This window comes from Phaseolus vulgaris, chromosome 2 (assembly GCF_051622355.1).
Source record: "Phaseolus vulgaris cultivar YP4 chromosome 2, ASM5162235v1, whole genome shotgun sequence".
Taxonomy (NCBI): domain Eukaryota; kingdom Viridiplantae; phylum Streptophyta; class Magnoliopsida; order Fabales; family Fabaceae; genus Phaseolus; species Phaseolus vulgaris.
The window spans coordinates 49746753-49766067 of NC_143499.1; the positions used below are offsets into that span (position 1 = coordinate 49746753).

General features: G+C 31.3%; 2 protein-coding genes and 1 long non-coding RNA gene across 5 annotated transcripts in view; all 3 read right to left on the reverse strand.

Annotated features, from left to right (window-relative positions):
• The window catches only part of LOC150029264 (uncharacterized), a 53547-nt gene extending 42776 nt beyond the window's left edge, over positions 1–10771 (reverse strand). Inside the window, exon 1 of the long non-coding RNA XR_016518965.1 lies at positions 10723–10771. This is a non-coding gene — a long non-coding RNA (uncharacterized LOC150029264). The remainder of the gene's footprint in view (positions 1–10722) is intronic.
• Positions 697–6510, reverse strand: LOC150029266 (disease resistance protein RML1A-like). 3 transcript variants are annotated; one of them, XR_016518959.1, is made up of 5 exons: positions 5813–6456; positions 4292–5375; positions 3885–4178; positions 1298–3172; positions 697–924 (listed from the first exon to the last, which is right to left on the reverse strand). XR_016518959.1 is itself a non-coding variant. In XM_090299287.1 (4 exons), exons 1-4 carry the CDS (start codon positions 6295–6297, stop codon positions 1379–1381), a joined length of 3657 nt encoding a protein of 1218 aa, XP_090155413.1. In that variant the 5' UTR covers positions 6298–6510; the 3' UTR covers positions 697–1378. The 3 variants fall into 3 exon arrangements, 1 of the variants encoding a protein (XP_090155413.1); XR_016518958.1 differs by having other exon boundaries at positions 697–1017; XM_090299287.1 differs by having other exon boundaries at positions 697–3172; positions 5813–6510.
• A 492-nt stretch (positions 10772–11263) lies between the features above and the next one.
• Positions 11264–19283, reverse strand: LOC150029267 (TMV resistance protein N-like). Its single transcript, XM_090299286.1, has 4 exons — positions 18737–19283; positions 17213–18296; positions 16805–17101; positions 11264–13419 (listed from the first exon to the last, which is right to left on the reverse strand). Exons 1-4 carry the CDS (start codon positions 19225–19227, stop codon positions 11398–11400), a joined length of 3894 nt encoding a protein of 1297 aa, XP_090155412.1. The 5' UTR covers positions 19228–19283; the 3' UTR covers positions 11264–11397.
• Positions 19284–19315: the final 32 nt, after the last annotated feature.

The following is a 19315-nucleotide window of genomic DNA, read 5'->3' on the forward strand; positions in this document are numbered from 1 at the left end:
CATGCAGGCACGTGAGTATTTTTTTTATTCTAGTTATATAAATAAGAAAAAAAAGACTATTTTGACGACCATTTCTAATATTATAATAACCGTTTAGCAACTCTAAATAATAAAAAAGTATTAAATCAAATTATTTAATTAAAATATAAATTAAATTGTTAAATAAATAAAAAACAGATTGTAGAATGGGAATATGATTATTTTTAACTGTTAGCTCCTGATTATTCTTTTCTAATAAAAAAAAACACGAGTAGGTGTTGAAAATCGTAATAACAAACAAGTTTTGACACACGTAGGTTTGGCAATTGTTTTAGTAGCTGAAAATAATATTTGTAACAATTTTTAATTACCACAAACTGCTTCTTAAGTCATAAAAAATAGCATTTTTTTTTGTTCATATATAATAATATTTCCATAAATAAATTTTAAAAAAATCCTCTGCAGCCAATGGTATTAATTATTAATAATTTATTTACCATTTTTTAGATAATTTTTTTACTATAAAGCCATTTAATTGAGATTGAAATTTTAATTGTCACCGTTTGGTCAAAGAATAATATATTTCATATAATTTTTTTATTAAATATTTTGTACAGTGCTAAGAAAAAAAAAAACTGATATGCATATATAATCAATATGGAAGTACAATATAACATCCAAAATGTAAGTAATAAAAATCATAAAAGAAAGACAGAATGGAACTAAAAAAATCCATAAGATGATAATTAATAAACAAGCTTTCTTAACTTTACTGTGAAACTACAATTATAAAGAATTAAGAATGACACGGCAACAGCATTAATAAGTTATCATCACCCACATGAAATAAGGTGCCTCAATGTGAACAAACCAAGATCAGTAAGAAATATGAGGTTCAAATAACCAAGCTGAGAATTTTCTGGTTTTACAGCTCCATGCACAAACCTAATACAATGATATGATATTCAATCAGCATTAATTGGCATAAACAGGTACCTTGTCGTAAAACTGGGAATATGAGATTCCATAATGAGTTCACTGCAAATGCAACCCAAATATGCTAAAGAAGTTAAGGAAACCGAAATATAAAGAATTTGAAGAGAATGCAACTCTGGGACAACAGAGCACCCCATCTCATGCTCAACACAAACATCAAACTATATCTAACAATAACTTAGAAATCTTTGTCAACAATTGAACGAATCCAACCGTAAAATGCCATTGAAAATGTAAATAAAACAAAATAAATTAAAAATGAGAAATTCATGATAAAATTTCAACACTTGTAATTAGCAGAAGAGCCAGTTTTGATCCTCACCAATGAAAGTCTAATTAGCAGAAGAGGAACAGACTAGTTGACTGGCTAGCTTGTGTCTCTTGAAGACTGTGCGACATTGCTTCAACTGGATTCTTCAATCTCAACAGCACCATCATATTCATCATCTTTCTTTTTGGAATAAAGAGGGCATATGCCGCATTCTTTTATTGTTTTATCTGCCCACCCATGATAATCATACGGACTGATCTCAAAAGTGAAGCTGCGAGCATCACAGAGCCTAGGGCTTAGGGATTCCAAGTTAAAGTTCCAGACGAATGTGTGATCTTTATCAACAACTCTGTATTCACCATTCCATTTGAAATGTCTGTTTAACCTATCATTATTTGGAATGATATGTGTGCCATCATCATCACATTCAAATTTTAGGCTGTAACGAAAAGAATCATATCTACCATAAACAGAATTCGTATCTAACACTCCAAAAGCTACACACAAAGCGAAACCAGTGAGCCTATCATTGCTACAGAAACTTAAATCTTCATTTATAGTCACTGAATCTCCCTTCCCACGAAAATGGAACCAACCAGGAACTGTACTCCCTGGAAAACAGAAGAACACAGACCTATATGTATCGTCGGTCATCCTAAGCCTTGCATCCTCCTCAATGTTAGCACGACCACCTGAATCCAGTTGTTGAGCATTGGTGAAATGAAATTTGAAGACACCCTCTTTGGAATTTGACAAGTTTAGAACAAGAGAATTTGGCATCACTCTTCTAATGGATGGGCAATCCAATGCCACGAGTTGTAGTAGAAATGGTGGAATCGGTGGGATGCATTCAAGCTTTTTGCAGTCGCTTAAATCAAGCAATTTCAAGCTTGAAAGATGAGCAATGCTCTCAGGAAGGCTCACGATTCCGCTATGATGCAATGACAATTCCACTAATGACGTCAAGCGACCGATGTGTGTTGGGATTTCTGTTAATTTGGCACACCCCGAACAATCAAGTTTAGAGAGAAGCTTCAGATTAACAATGGAGTTTGGAAGTGACTCGAGATCAGTGCATTTGGGGAGCTCCAGGGATCGAAGATTAACCAAATTGCCAAATGAGGAAGGCAGTTCTTTAACAGCCGTAGATGTTAAGTTAATGTGAGCAAAAGTATGAGCCGGCTCCGTGATCTCTGGGAAGGTCCTCAGCCTTGAGCAACCACACAAATCAAGCTTCTTCAACTTCAAATTGAAAATGGTGCTTGGAAAAGTTTGAAGTGAATTACAGTAGGTAAGGTCTAACTTGCATAGTCTGGTGAGAGTTCCAATGGAAGATGGAATAATCTCAAGATTGCAGCAACGGCGCAAACTCAGTTCTTCAAGTCCTACCAAACGGCACAATGATGAAGGTAGTGCCTGTATGGCTGTGCCGTCTAAGTTGAGCTTCTTTAGATCTTCCAACGTGTCCTGAATCTCGGGTAAATTTTCCAATTTTGAGCAACCACTGAGACAAAGTTCATTTATGAATTTCATATCAGAAAGGTCAATTGAAAAGATTGTAAGAGAAGAACAGTCAGAGAGATCTAAGCCCGAGTCTTCTGAGTCTTCTGAGTCTGTAGCATTATTAGCATTTATCTCTTGATGTTCACTCAATGAAAACATATTAAGCTTCCGACAATGGGAAAGAGTAATCCATCCTGGTGATGTGCATAAAATGTTGCTGGGAATATTTACACTTTCGAGATCATAACAAAAATCTAAACATAAATAACTGAGCTTGCTGAGGAATATCGAAGAGTGAACTTCAATCAACTTGCAACAACAACTCAGCTTTATTTCTTCAATATTCGGTGACGTAGAAAGGTCTGGTATTCTAGTAAGTTTCCGAGAACTACTCAGGTCGAGCCTTTTCAACTTGGGTAAAATCTGCCAGAAATAGTAAATGAATGAGGTAACAAATAAAAACTACTTTATCTATTTTTCTTCCTATTTAAACTATTAGCTACTATCTATTGAGTTTATATTTTACATTACTTAAAAACCACTATTAAAAAAACCACACTGTGGACTAACAAAACTCTGCCTATAAATTTTATACTTATTATAAAAAATCACAAAATTTAACGTCTTTTTGTTCCCTACCTAAAATTACATCCTAATCATTTGAACCTAAACTTATTATGTTTTTTATATGGCCTCTGTCAATGTAATTTTTTTTTGGTTTTAAAATATTATTAAAGATAAAATACGAAGACAGGGTAATTAAATTAAATATAATTTTTATTTTTCAGAAACGATGAAAATTATAATTAAATTAACTAAATTATATAAAATTCCATTTTATTTACATAACTCCTTTTCATATTAAAAAACTATATAAGATCTTCCAAAGTAGATAATACATTCATGGGCCATTAGACGATATGCCTAAAAAAAAATGCAAACTATTAAATTTATAATTATCTTTAATTAGAAACATGCTGAGTATGAGAGAAATTTCAAATCGAATAATGTGGAGAAGGCACAAAGGAATTGCAAATGAAAACCTGTATATGCATAATACAGAAAACATGCTTCTATAATTTATTTTTATCTTTGAAAGTTTAGAACACAAAGGAACATAGATAGCTTCAAAAACCTGATCTCCTTCCCACAGTTGTTCAAGATGGCAGTATGGCATTTCGAGGGTCACTAGATTTTGTGGGCAAAACTTTAGAGGCCAAAATCTTCGAGGGAAATAGTCCCAATATAGAATCTTTAGAGTGTCCGGCAGACCTACAATAGATGATTCAAGAGACACTTTTGATTCCATTCCCCACGTGTAGAGCATAAGCATCCTAAGATTGTCCATCTTTTCGAAACTTTGTGCAAGTACTACAACTTCTTTTACTCTCAAATTATATAGTAATATAGACTGTATTGCATCTGACCCCTGAAAGTAAATCAATGTAATTAGAAAAAAAAAAGCATGAAATGCTGCATTTCAGGATGTTTAATGACAGCTCAGTAGTTTGCTATTTTTCACAAAGTAACAACAGAATATACCTTGTTCTTTCTTAAAACCTCACAAATTTCCTCATCATTAAACAATCGGCTACGTTTTCCAGGATGCTGAGGACACTCTTTACGAACAATTTCTTTACCCATTTCTTGTATTAGATCGTGCATCACAATTCTACCACGAAAGACAGATATTAGGCCCCTATCTTTGAGAATATCCATTCCAATCTTAGAAGAGAAACCATAGTCATCAAGTCTTTCTGCTACCACAATCTCCTTGTCTCCTCTATAAAAGCAAGCTATGTCAAGAAATATATTCTTCTCCTCCTCCTCCAGCCCATCATAACTTAATTTTAATACATTGAAAATACCAAGATGTTGGCCCTTTTCCAACTTTTGCAACTGACTCTCCCATGCTTCTCTTGTTCTTCCATAAAGCAATGACCCCAAAATCTGGAGAGCTAAAGGAATCCCTTTTGCATATCTCAACACCTTTTCTGGCAGTTCCCTGTAAGATTTTTCTTCTGAAGATTTTTGTTTAAAAGCATGTAAACTAAAAAGTTTCTGAGAATAATAAACATTCAACTCCTTAACTTCGTAGATATCACCAGCTCTAGCATTCCTAAGCACTTGTCTGTCTCTACTGGTGATAATGATTCTACTGCCCAGCCCAAATCTATCACTCCCACCTATTAATTTTTTAAGTAGAGCTGAATCGGTAACATCATCAAGAATGAGGAGAACCTTTGTCCGTTTGAGCCTTTCATTGCAATATGATAAATCAGAGGATTTCTTTATCTCTTCCTTTAGAAGCTCAGATAGAGATTTTGTTATGATATTGTCTATTCCATCTCTTTGTATTTTTTCTTGAACGTCTAAAACAAGGCTCCTGGAATCAAACTGCAATGCCAATTTGTGATATATTTGATCACAAATTGTACTTTTTCCTATTCCTCCCATGCCACAAATTCCTATGATCCGAACATCCGGTGACTCAAGATGCAACAAGGACTGAATTCCTTCAATATTTTGTTCAATGCCAATGATTCCTTGATCATAACTGATGGAATAACGATTCAATTTTCTCAAAATATCTTCCACAATTTCTTCAACAAGTGTGTGTTCTGGCCTGGCAGATGATTTAGAAAATAAAGTATAAGTATTCATGCACAAAAGCTAAAACAAAACTAAAGAAAAATTCAGAGTCAAGAAGAGTGAACATCATTGAATAGATTCACATATTGATTGTAGTTTCGAGTTCTGGATAAAATAAATAAATTAAAAAGTTGAAGGTAAGTATAGGACGTTATCTTCGTATATTAGTGTGGTTGGTTTAGAAATTGCAAATCAAGATCGCAGAAATTCTACAGTAACCGGTAGTGACTTCTGATACTAGGAAGCAGCCTTGTAGGTACAAAGTTTAGCTATAACATGTGATATGGTTCAGATCTATGACCGACTAATAGAAATGAAAAAAGAAGCACTTGATTTATGGTGAGATGAACACAATTTTAGTAAATGAAAAGAGATCCTGATTATCTCGATGCATGTAATAAATATAATGACCTTGTGACTTTTGAATCCCAGCCTGAAAGTCCAGCAACTTCGGTGAGAGCATCCTTCCATCCTTGCACTTTGTCGTGCTTAAAGTGCTGCTCATGCTCATCGAATGCTTCTTTGTATCTTTCTTCCTGCTTCCTAATAGTTGATGGATCCACCTTGTAGAAAACAGGTATCACATCCCTTCCAAATCTCTTCTTGCATTCAAGTATCTTAGTGAGTTCATTCAAGCACCATGTGGAAGATGCGTAGTTTTTGGAGAAAACGATGACATAAATCTTTGATTCTTCTATTGCAGAGAGGAGTGCAGGTGAAATTTCTTGGCCCCTGAGTAATCTGTAATCAATATATGCTTGAATGTTCTTCCTTTGCAGTGCTGCATAAAGGTGACTAATGAAGTTGTCACGTGTGTCTTCCCCTCTGAAGCTGAGAAACACATCATGCTTTGTTAGAGAAGCAGACATGGCCAATGATGAAGAACTTGCTGACATTGGAATCAATTTTCTCTCCTTTCTCTGCAACTCTCAGTGCCTTTGTTTCTACCATATTATAAACACAAATCAACTTTTGGAAAAGTCTTTGAATTTTCTCAAAAGTATCTTTCATAGTATCACGCGTGGAAACATAGCTATGTGTTAAAATCCTTATTTAAGTTTTAATTGGGCCTTGATTTGGGCTTTGTAATCTGCTTTTCTTTTCTCCTGCATACTTAATCTTATAAAATTTTTATATTTATATCAATTATATTATGAAAAGCTAAAAAATCTGAAAATGATTTGGAATCTCAAAGAAACTTCTTGGTTATCGTGCCATTTGTTAAGTTAAAATATTGAGTCAGTGGAAGTGTCATCAATTCGCAGAATATGGTGGTGTCTAGCTTTATACCAACCTTACGCATTAATGCGTGTAGTTTCTTCAATATCTTTACTCAATTTATTTATTTTTTAATTTTTTTCACACCTTTTACATATACAGAATCGTATTTATTTAATCCCTATATAAATGGGTAATGCTTTATGATATAATATCATAATGTAAATGTTATTTATATACTTAAACATCATGACATAACAATTTAAAATTTGATAAGTAGTTAAGGATTATTCAATATTTATTTTATTTTATCTCATTTTATTGTATATTTTGGTGTATTTAATTTCTTTTATTTTATTGTATATCTAGGTGCATTACGTAAAATTTATCATTAAAAGGAAAGAAGTAATGTTATTTTGAAATTTAAAGAATGACGTATAGAAAGAAACAAGCTTTTTTTTTTAAATTCTACCATTGAAAAGGAACATAGAACAATCTTGATAATTATATTTTGATTTACTTATTTTATTTTTTATATTCATGAGTACTTTTTTTTAAAACATAGATATTGGATAAAAAATATAAATAAAATTTATTTATTTCAAATTTAAAAATCTATAAAATTAAAATAAAAAAATTAAGTTATAAAAAAATTTCTTTAACAATTTTTTTAATTTCAAAATAATTAATTCAGAGGATGATTGAAAAAATATTAACAAATTATTCTGCGTTTATAATAAACCTTCAATTTGCACTTTCTAGCATATAGAATACTTAATGGATCCTTTGTGATTTTTCTTTTCTAAAGTACAATTGATATTTTAAATGTTTTTCTATTTAATTTTCCTTTCTTAATGACACATAAGATGGTTCAGTGCACAATTAATTATTCTCACCTTAGATTTCATTCATCTCATTCCATTTCCACACTCAAATCATTCTCACATTGAGAAATTAATAATAATAAATAATATGGAATTTTATTCCAATACCATATAAATGTTTTCTTGTTGAAACTGATAATTGGGTGCGTTTCTGATGAATTTAATTAATGCAGTCTAGGGACAATTATCGCTCTAGTATTTCATTTTTTTATTTTTAATGTTGAAATTATAATTATACAATTCCTTTTTTTGATATTAAAATGATAGTTTTCATTTACAGATTCAAATATTAATTGTTTTTTTGAAGATTTTTTGTGTATTATAATTATTTGCTAGCTGAATTGTTTTGGGTAAACATGTTGTTTTCTTGGGCTATGATACTGTGATGTTTTATTACATGCAGCTACGTGAATATTTTTTTTATTCTAGTTATGTAAATCTGGAAAAAAAAATGACTATTTTGACGACCGTTTTTCATATTATAATAACCTTTTAACAACTCTAAATAATAATAAAATATTAAATTATATTATTTAATTAAAATATAAATTAAATTTTTAAATAAATAAAAAAACAGATTGTAGGATGGGAATATGATTATTTTTAACTGTTAGCACCTGATTATTCTTTTCTAATAAAAAACAGATTGTAGGATCGTAATAACAAACAAGTTTTGACATAAGTACTTTTGGCAATTATTTTAATAGCTGAAAATAATATTCGTAACAATTTTTAACTACCACAAACTGTATCTTAAATTGTAAAAAATTAGCATTTGTTTAGGTCATATATAATAAATAACATTTCCATAAAAAAATTAAAAATCTCCCGCAGCCAATGGTATTAATTATTAATAATTTATTTACAACTTTTTAGATTTTTTTTACTATAAAGACATTTAATTGAGATTGAAATCTTAATTCACACTTTTTGGTAAAAGAATAATGGATTTCATATAATTTTATTGTTAAATATTTTGTATAACACTTAGAAAAAAAAAATCTCATACATATAAGTACAATATAACATCCTTAATTTAAGTAATAAAAATTATGAATATTTAAAGTTGTATATTAAGAATTGAAGTTTCAACTCAAATCTATTACTTATAAAATGAGTTATAAAATGAGGTTTGTGATATTTATTCAAAATTTAAATTATATTATGCATTTATGGTTTTATGTTTTTAAAGAAATCAGAAACTTAGAAAAGCTCCTAAAAACTGCTGAAATCCATAAGATGATAATTAATAAACATCCTCTGTTAATAACATAACATATAAGATAGGAGTCTTTAAACCTATATTCCTTCAAACAGTTTACAAGTTGTCTTCAATTTTACTGAAACTACAATTATAAAGAATTAACAATCACAGGCCAACAGCATTTATAAGTCATCACTCACATGAAACAAGGTGCCAATGTGAATAAACCAAGATCAATAAGAAATGAGGTTCCATGTTAACCAAGCTGATCTCTTACTTGATCTTAATAGTTGTACTGAAAGTGCCATGGCTGATTCAGGTAATATTGTTCATATTCAAAATTCTTATAACACACCAGAAATTGCTCACAATGCTGATTCTGATCCTGACACTGTTATTCAAGATGGCCTTGGTAGTGATCTGAGACGATCTAGAAGAATAAAGAAAATTTCTTCCTATCTTGCTGATTATCAACATCAAATTGCGAATCTGCACAAAGATTCTAATTCTAATTTCAAAATCAAATATCCTATATCTTCTGTTTTGACATATGATTTCCTATCTGACAAGCATTTGAATTTTACTTTGGCTATTTCTTCACATGTTGAACCCCACACTACAAATAACAATATATTAATATCAATATGTTTCTTAATAAATTTTACACCCACTGTCTATTTATAAATTAATATATTATAAATATCTAATGATGTTTTTCTAGGTAGCTTATTTCTCTAACATTTTAAATTAAATTTTTAGATTTTACAAAACATTACATTTTGATTTTAATATTTATTAAATATTTTTTATTTGGGATGAAGAACCATGATGAATCGAATGTGTTTTAAAGCCTTTGACAGAACTTTGAGAGATGTTATGAGAACGGTTAATGACGAAAATTGTCAAAAACCTTTTGGGGGGAAGGTTGTGATTTTGGGAGGTGATTTTAGAAAGATATTGTTAGTGGTAAAAAACGATCAAGATATGATGTTGTGAAGTCAACAATCAACTCTTGTCATTTATGGTTAAGTTGTCTGAGTCCTAAAACTTTCTCAAAACATGAGATTAAACAATGCAAAATCTAATGTAAGTGCAAACAATGTCAAAGACTTTACTGATTGGATCTTCAAAAATTGGAGATGGCCAAATTGGTTTGAATGAAAATGGTGAGTGTGTAGTGGAAATCCAACAAGATCTATTGATTGAGCCCAAAGAAACACCTTTATTGTCATTGGTGAATTTTCTTTATCCTAATTTGTTGACTAACATGACATGTCCTAGGTACTTTGAGGATGGAGCAATACTTTGTTGGACAACTGAATCAGTAGAGCAAGTGAATGATTTTATTTTATCTCTGTTAAGTGGTAAATAAATAACTTATCTTAGCTTGGATACACCTTGCCAATCAGACGAAGATATGGTTCACATCTGAGTTCTTAAATGAGATAAAATGTTCAGGGATATCAAATCATCGCCTTCATTTGAAAATTGGCATGCCTATTATGTTTTTGAGAAATATTGATAAAACCAATGGTCTTTGTAATGGAACAACGTTGCAAGTTATTGATTTGAAGAAAAATGTTATCTGTGCAATAGTTCTAACAGGAACAAATATTGGTGATAAAATCTTCATTTCAAGAATGAATTTGATTCCTTCATATGTAGGTATGCCATTCAAATTCTAGATAAGACAATTTCCAATAGCTTTATGTTTGACAATTAATAAAACCAAGGTCAATCATTGACAAAAGTTGGTTTATATTATCCACAGTTGTATGTAGCTAATTATAAAGTTTGAACGGAAAAAGATTTGAAAATTCTAATTCTTGATGAAGATGGGAATGTAACAAACAAGAAAAAAAAAAATTACACTGAAACTTTTGACAATATTTGAAAGCAATAAAATTATATGATAAACTTGGAATAGCTAATTCTCCTTGCACCCAACACAACTTTTAAATTTCTGAAAATACCTTTTATTTCGAAAATAAAAATAATACATTTTAGATCCTGACCAATGAAAGACTAATTAGCAGAAGAGGAAGAGACTAGTTGACTGGGTAGCTTTCTGCAATGTCTATATTTTTCAGGTTAATAATTCTATGATATCTGACAAAAGTTTCCCATACATATATATATAGCAAAACTGCAAAACAGATTAAATGAGATCCTAACAACTTGGAAAAGTACTATTCTGCTTTTTATTCTATGCTCGGTCATTACTTCCTTTTGCCTTTAAGAGTGTTTAAGAGTGCAGTCATAATCATCAAAATTCTTAGGCTTTGTGATATGTCTTTTGGGTTTGCCTCCTCTTCACTCATAAATGAAGTCACACGACACTCGTATAACACCGGTAGGACATGTGAAATATCCAATTCAAAAATATTTATTAGATTTCTGACAATTTTGTTATGATTCTAACACAATTTAAAAAAAGAAAATACATTAATTTTTAAAAAAATCAAATTTTATTGTATAAATTGTTATTATGATTATAAAAATAAGAAACTAATCCTTGTAAATTAGTCATAAAAAATATATTTTTCTCCAAAAATTAATTTGAAACATGCTTATTCATATAAATAAATCTTCATTGTCAATTTATATAATTCATAATTATATAATATATAGATTTGTGTCCTCTCGTGTCTTACATTTTAGATATTTTACCTATCTGTGTCCACGTCGTATCATGTAATTTTGGAATAAAGAGGGCATATGCCGCATTCTTTTATTATGATACCTGATTTCAACTCTCTGATAAGTGATTCGTAACCTGGCAAGTGAGAACCATACAGACTGATCTCAAAAGTGAAGCTTTGAGCATCACAGAGCCTAAGGTTCATGCCGCTAGCCCTTAAGGACTCCAAGTTAAATTTCCACACGAATGTGTGATCTTGATCAACACCTCTGTCTTCGTCATCCCATTTGAAATAGCTGTTTAACACATCATTATTTGGAATGATCTGTGGGCCATAATCATCAGATTCAAATTTTAGGCTGTAACGAAAAGAACGAAATCTACGTTCAACAGCATTCGTATCTAACACTCCAAGAACCACACACAAAGCGAAACCAGTGAGCCTATCATCGCTGCAGAAACTTAAATCTTCATTTATAGTCAGTGAATGTCCCTTCCCACGAAAATGGAACCAACCAGGAACTGCACTCCCTGGAAAACAGAAGAACACACACCTATATGCATCGTCGGTCATCCTAAGCCTTGCATCCTCCTCAATGTTAGCACGACCACCTGAATCCAGCTGTTGAGCATTGGTGAAATGAAATTTGAAGACACCCTCTTCGGAATTTGAGAGGTTTCGAACAAGAGAATTTGGCATCACTCTTCTAATGGACGGGCAATCCAATGCCACGAGTTGTTTTAGAAATGGTGGAATCTGTGGGATGCATTCAAGCTTTTTGCAGTCGCTTAAATCAAACGATTTCAACCTCGAAAGATAAGCAATACTCTGTGGAAGGTTCACGATTCCGCTATCACGCAATGACAGTTCCATTAATGACTTCAAGCGACCGATGTGTCTTGGGATTTCTGTTAATTTGGCACACCCCGAACAATCAAGTTTAGAGAGAAGCTTCAGATTAACAATGGAGTTTGGAAGTGACTCGAGATCAGTGCATTTGTGGAGCTCCAGGGATCGAAGATTAACCAAATTGCCAAATGAGGAAGGCAGTTCTTTAACAGCCGTACATGTCAAGTTAATGTGATCAAAAGTAGGAGCCGGCTCCGTGATATCTGGGAAGGTCCTCAGCCTTGAGCAACCACCCAAATCAAGCTTCCTCAATTTCAAATTGAAAATGGTGCTTGGAAAAGTTTGAAGTGAACTACACTGGGTAAGGTGTAACTTGCATAGTTTAGTGAGGCTTCCAATGGAAGATGGAATAATCTCAAGATTGAAGCAATTGTGCAAACTCAGTTCTTGAAGCCCTACCAAACGGCACAAGGATGAAGGTAGTGCCTGTATGGCTGTGTCGTCTAAGATGAGCACCGCTAGATCTGCCAACGTGTCCTCAATCTCAGGTAAATTTTCCAATTTTGAGCAACCACGGAGAGAAAGTTGCTTTAGGAATTTCATATCAGAAAGGTCAAATGGAAAGATTGTAAGAGAAGAACAGTTAGAGAGATCTAAGTGACAGAGCTTCTTGAGACAAGACTTTAAAGACACACCTTTCTGGAGTTCTGTCAACATTTCTAAGTCTATAGTATTATTAGCCACTTCTTCTTCTTCTTCATTATATCTGTCAAAAGTAATTGAGAAAATTTCACTGGAACTTGGGAGAAAAGGACCAGGGTGTCGACGTTTACCACGCCGTCCTAAGAAATTTATCTCTTTCATCATATCCGGTTCCTGACGAGGGAATCTTGAGAAAATTTGACGTTGACGCTCCAGTATGACATGAGGGAATCTGGATTCACTGGTTGAAAACATATTAAGCTTCCTACAAAGCAAAAGAGTAATCCATCCTGGTGATGTGGATAAAATGTTGCTGGGAATATTTACACTATTCAGATCATAACAATTATCTAAACATAAATAACTGAGCTTGGTGAGGAATATCGAAGAGTGAACTTTAATCAACTTTTCACAATAACTCAAAATTATTTCTTCAATATTTGGTGACATAGAAAGGTCTGGTATTCTAGTAAGTTTCCGAGAACCACTCAGGTCGAGCCTTTTCAAGTTGGGTAAAATCTGCCACAAATAGTAAATGAATCAGGTAACAAATAAAAGCTACTTTATCTATTTTTCTTCGGTAAACTATTAGCTACATCATCTAATCTATTCACTTTATATTCTACATTACTTAAAAACCACTGTTAAAACAATCACACTGTGAAATAACAAAACTCTGGCTATAAATTTTTTAGTTATTATAAAAAATCACAAAATTTAACGTATTTTTGTTCCCTACCTAAAATTACATCCTAATAATTTGAACCTAAACTTATTATGCATTGAGAAACTTATGATAGTAATTTATAATCGATGACAATGTCGAAATACTTTATATTATGCATGTATCAACTCACAAAATAAAATGGTGTTGTCTCAGAGTTAAAATTAAACCTTAGTTAAAATAAGTCCATCTTTCCATAATTTATTTTATTAAATACATAATTTGTTGTATATTATATTGAAGTTTATGTTATAATAATAATAAAATACTTAATCAGGTTTTGAGTATCTAGTAAGACATTTTTAATTAATTTTTTATTAAAAAATTTAATTATTTAAGTACTCAAAAATTTATATTTTCAATAGAATATATGCCATTTTTAATTTTTGAGTTAATTGGGTGATACAGAAATTATCTTTGTCATATGATCTTCCTTATCTTTATGTATTAAAAAATATGAAATTTTATGATTAATATAAAATGATATTACAGTTAATAATATAATTGGTAGATGATTTTGTTATTTCATTAAAAACATGCTAGTAACAAATAACAAGGGATAGTTGTCATTATCAACAATCTCTCTCAAATACTCTTGTAGTTATACATTAAAAACAACATTATTAATCATAAAACATTACATTTCTTCACTTAACACGTAGAACAATATAATAATCAGATCACTCATCTAATGAAAAATATTAAACAACATAAAGAAAATTAATAAAAACTCAATTTGAAAATAACCAAATTTAGAAGATACTTAAAAATTAATTACCTACAAATTTTCATTATATGGAATTAAATATTATAAAGATTTACCACATAAGTTTCATAAGTAGAATGTTTAAACATAAATTTATTCGCGTTGGGAATTTCTTTCCTCTTTCTTATAAGTTTTCTTTGTTTCTTTAATATTTTTTACATGGCTTGTGATTTATTTATTTTTATAAATATTATTAAAGATAAAATATGAAGATAGGGTAATTAAATTAAATATAATTTTTATTTTTCAGAAATGATGAAAATTATAATTAAATTAACTAAATTATATAAAATTCCATTTTATTTACATAACTACTTTTCATATTAAAAAACTATATAAGATCTTGAAACTATAATTAATATCTTAAAATTTTAAATAGTAATAATTATTTCTACTCATCCTTAGTTTTTGTTGGTGAAATCTTGATTTTGGGATAATATCACTTAATCTTAAGAAATATTTGACATTAATAAGTTCTAAACAAATTCATATAAGATATCAAGATATCACTTTCAATCCAAAATCTTAAACTAATAGGTTTATGGATTTTTTTTTTATATGTTTTTCATCTTACCAATTTCTACTCAGTGCTAGACTTTCAACTCTAACCGATGAAGTGGTGTACTTTATGCTTTTAGGACTTGTTGGATATTACAACATGTACCGTTGGTAAAATGTTTGAGTGAGGGAGAAGTCGAAGTCTCTCTCCTTTAGAGATATTCGCTCAAGCGACAAGAGGTTGATTGAACAAGAGAGAGATCGTATTAATTTTCTCTTCTATGCAATTGTTGTCACTCAAACAATGTGGAATCATTCAAGCAAAGAAGTTTTTTTTTTTGTTAGGAAACAAGGTTGTTCAAGCGAGATAAACTCGTCCAAAGAATTTAACTCTAGTAGTGAAATGTTGTTGTGGTGATTTAGCCAAGTGTTTGTATCTATGAGGCTAATGATGATGATGACGATGATAAGATGCATGAATATGTATACACAAGTGTATGATATACTTGGTGTTATACATTATATGTGATTTAATTGATGATCCTTTGTTTTTATGTCATTTATAGGTATATTTTGGCCCTTTTACGAGTATGTGACGAGAAATATCTGAGATGGTATTATGACCTTAATGAGTTGAAGTATCAAACACAAAACTAAAACTCATTATGGAAAAGAGATATTTTGTGCATAAGTTATTACATGATCACAACAATTAAAGTATGAAAAGTTGAGTATGATAGATTGTTTTGAATTATAGTTGAAGATTCATGTGTTCTTAATGACTTAGGTGTAATTTACTATAATGTAATTTGGTGTGGGAGTATAATTAGACTTATATATGTACTGTATTGCATTTAAATTATTAGTTAATCCTTAGTGAGTGAATGTGTTAACTGTAAATATCGTACTTAATACGAAAACAAATAATATTGTATATGACAACAAAGATGAAACAGGTTTAAAAAATTATATTTTATTTAGGTTTAATTACTTTTTTTAGTCTTTATATTAATGACTAAAAGATAATTCAGTTACGAGAATTTTAAAAAGTTCAATATGATCCAATTTTTTTAAAAACAATTCAATGTGATTATTCCTTTTAGTATATTGCCCTTATTAAAATATTTTTACCTTCCTTGATTCTGTGTCACTAATGTTGATGAGTTATATGTATTGAATTGTTTAAAAAAAAATTGTTTTTGTTCATTAATATAGGGACAAAAAAATAATTACATCAAATATTAGTATTTTTGTGATGTATATTTATATATAAATAATTTTGAAAATTTAGAGTTACAATGTGTTATATCATATATATATATATATATATATATATATATATATATATATATATATATATATATATATATATGTGTGTAACTTTTTTGGAAATGTATCATGTAGTAAGCAAGTATGATTATATTAAGTGGCCGCTTTTCAAACAATATAAAAAAACAAATCTTTCATACATTAGATGAGACTACGCACACACAAATATCTCTTATAAAGTAAGAAAACAAACACTCTATAGAGAGACCTCAGACATAACAAAAACAAAAAAACCTTTACTCAAGAAGATCATGTAATGCATCACAGACAACATGGGGAGATATCTATCATCAATAATATGAGTAGATAATACATTCATGGGCCATTAGACGATATGCCTAGAAAAAATATGCAAACTATTAAATTTATAATTATCTTTAATTAGAAACATGCTGAGTATGACTCTTATGATATATGTATAACTGTGTGGTTCAAATAAAAGAAATTTCAAATCGAATAATGTGGAGAAGGCACAAAGGAACTGCAAATGAAAACCTGTAGATGTATAATACAGAAAACATGCTTGTCTAATTTATTTTTATCTTTGAAAGTTTAGAACACAAAGGAACATAAATAGCTTGAAAAACCTGATCTCCTTCCCAGAGTTGCTCAAGATGGCAGTATGGCATTTCGAGGGTCACTAGATTTTGCGGGCAAAAGTTTGGAGGCAAAGATCTTTGAGGGAAATGTTTCCAATAAATAATCTTTAGAGTGTCTGGCAGACCTACAAGAGATGATTCAAGAGACACATTTGATTTCAATCCAAACGTGTAGAGCCTAAGCATCCTAAGATTGTCCATCTTTTCGAAACTTTGTGCATGTACTACAACTTCTTTTACTACTTCGCTCGTATTTAGTGATATACACTGTATTGCATCTGACCCCTGAAAGTAAATCACTGTAATTAGAAAAAAAAGCATGAAATGTTGCATTTCAGGATGCTTAATGACAGATCAGTAGTTTCCTATTTTTCACAAAGTAACAACAGAATATACCTTGTTCTTTCTTAAAACCTCACAAATTTCCTCAGCATTAAACAATCGGCTGCGTTTTCCAGGATGCTGAGAACACTCTTTACGAACAATTTCTTGACCCATTTCTTGTATTAGATCGTGCATCACAATTCTACCATCAAAGACAGATATTAGGCCCCTATCTTTCAAAATATCCATTCCAATCGTAGAAGAGAAACCACACTCATCAAGTCTTTCTGCTACCATAATCTCCTTGTCTCCTCTATAAAAGCAAGCTATGTCAAGAAATATATTCTTCTCCTCCTCCTCGAGCCCATCATAACTTAATTTTAATACATTGAAAATATCAAGATGTTGGCCCTTTTCCAACTTTTGCAACTGACTCTCCCATGCTTCTCTTGTTCTGCCATAAAACAATGACCCCAAAATCTGGAGAGCTAACGGAATCCCTTTTGCAAATCTCAACACCTTTACTGACAGGTCCATGTAAGCAATTTCTTCTGAAGATTTTTGTTTAAAAGCATGTAAACTAAAAAGTTTATGAGAATCATAAAAATTCAACTCCTTAACTTCGTAGATATCATCAGCTCCAGCATTCCTAAGCACTTGTCTGTCTCTACTGGTCATAATGATTCTACTACCCTGCCCAAAACTATCACTTCCTCCTGTTAATTTTTTAAGTAGAGCTGAATCGGTAACATCATCAAGAATGAGGAGAACCTTTGTCCGTTTGAGCCTTTCATGGTGATATGATAAATAAGCGGATTTCTCTTTCTCTTCCTTTAGAAGCTCAGAAAGATATTTTGTTCTGATACTGTCGATTCCATCTCTTTGTATTTTTTCTTGAACGTCTAAAACAAGGCTGCTGGAATCAAACTGCAATGCCAATATGTGATATATTTGATCACAAATTGTAGTTTTTCCTATTCCTCCCATGCCACAAATGCCTATGATCCGAATATCCGGTGATTCAAGGTGCAACAAGGACTGAATTCCTTCAATATTGTTTTCAATGCCGATGATTCCTTGATCATAACTGATGGAATAACGATTCAATTTTCTCAAAATATCTTCCACAATTTCTTCAACAAGTGTGTGTTCTGGCCTGGCAGATGATTTAGAAAATAAAGTATAAGTATTCATGCACAAAAGCTAAAACAAAACTAAAGAAAAATTCAGAGTCAAGAAGAGTGAACATCATTGAATAGATTCACATATTGATTGTAGTTTCGAGTTCTGGATAAAATAAATAAATTAAAAAGCTGAAGGTAAGTGTAGGACGTTATCTTCGTATATTAGTGTGGTTGGTTTAGAAATTGCAAATCAAGATCGCAGAAATTCTACAGTAACCGGTTGTGACTTCTGATACTAGGAAGCAGACTTGTAGGTACAAAGTTAAGCTATAACATGTGATATGGTTCAGATCCATGACCGACTAAGAGAAATGAAAAACGAAACACTTGATTTATGGTGAGATGAACACAATTTTAGTAAATGAAAAGAGATCCTGATTATCTCGAAAGTGCGTGTAACAAATATAATGACCTGGTAACTTTTGAATCCCAGCCTGAAAGTCCAGCAGCTTCGGTTAGAGCATCCTTCCATCCTTGCACTTTGTCCATGTCGTGCTTAAAGTGCTGCTCATGCTCATCGAATGCTTCTTTGTATCTTTCTTCCTGCTTCCTAATAGTTGATGGATCCACCTTGTAGAAAACAGGTATGACATCCCTTCCATAACTCTTCTTGCATTCAAGTATCTTAGTGAGTTCATTCAAGCACCATGTGGAAGATGCGTAGTTTTTGGAGAAAACGACGACAAAAATCTTTGATTCCTCTATTGCAGAGAGAAGTGCATCTGAGATTTCTTGGCCCCTGACTAATCTGTCATCAATATATGCTTGAAGGTTCTTCCTTTGCAGCGCTGCACGAAGGTGGCTAATGAAGTTGTCACGTGTGTCTTCCCCTCTGAAGCTGAGAAACACATCATGCTTTGTTAGAGAAGTAGACACGGGGAATGATGAAGAACTTGCTGACATTGGAATCAATTTTCTCTCCTTTCTCTGCAACTCTCAGTGCCTTTGTTTCTACCATTTCTACCACATTATAACCACAAATCAAGTTTTG

Coding starts and splice junctions, on each gene's coding strand:
- LOC150029267 (XM_090299286.1), bottom strand. CDS start 19,227: ATGTCAGCAAGTTCTTCATCATTCCCCGTGTCTACTTCTCTAACAAAG. Junction 18,297..18,736: donor TGGGATTCAAAAGTTACCAG/GTCATTATATTT, acceptor ATCATCTGCCAG/GCCAGAACACACACTTGTTG. Junction 13,420..16,804: donor AACTCTGGGAAGGAGATCAG/GTTTTTCAAGCT, acceptor TATTTGTGGCAG/ATTTTACCCAACTTGAAAAG.
- LOC150029266 (XM_090299287.1), bottom strand. CDS start 6,297: ATGTCAGCAAGTTCTTCATCATTGGCCATGTCTGCTTCTCTAACAAAG. Junction 4,179..4,291: donor AGGTTTTAAGAAAGAACAAG/GTATATTCTGTT, acceptor ATTTACTTTCAG/GGGTCAGATGCAATACAGTC. Junction 3,173..3,884: donor AACTGTGGGAAGGAGATCAG/GTTTTTGAAGCT, acceptor TATTTCTGGCAG/ATTTTACCCAAGTTGAAAAG.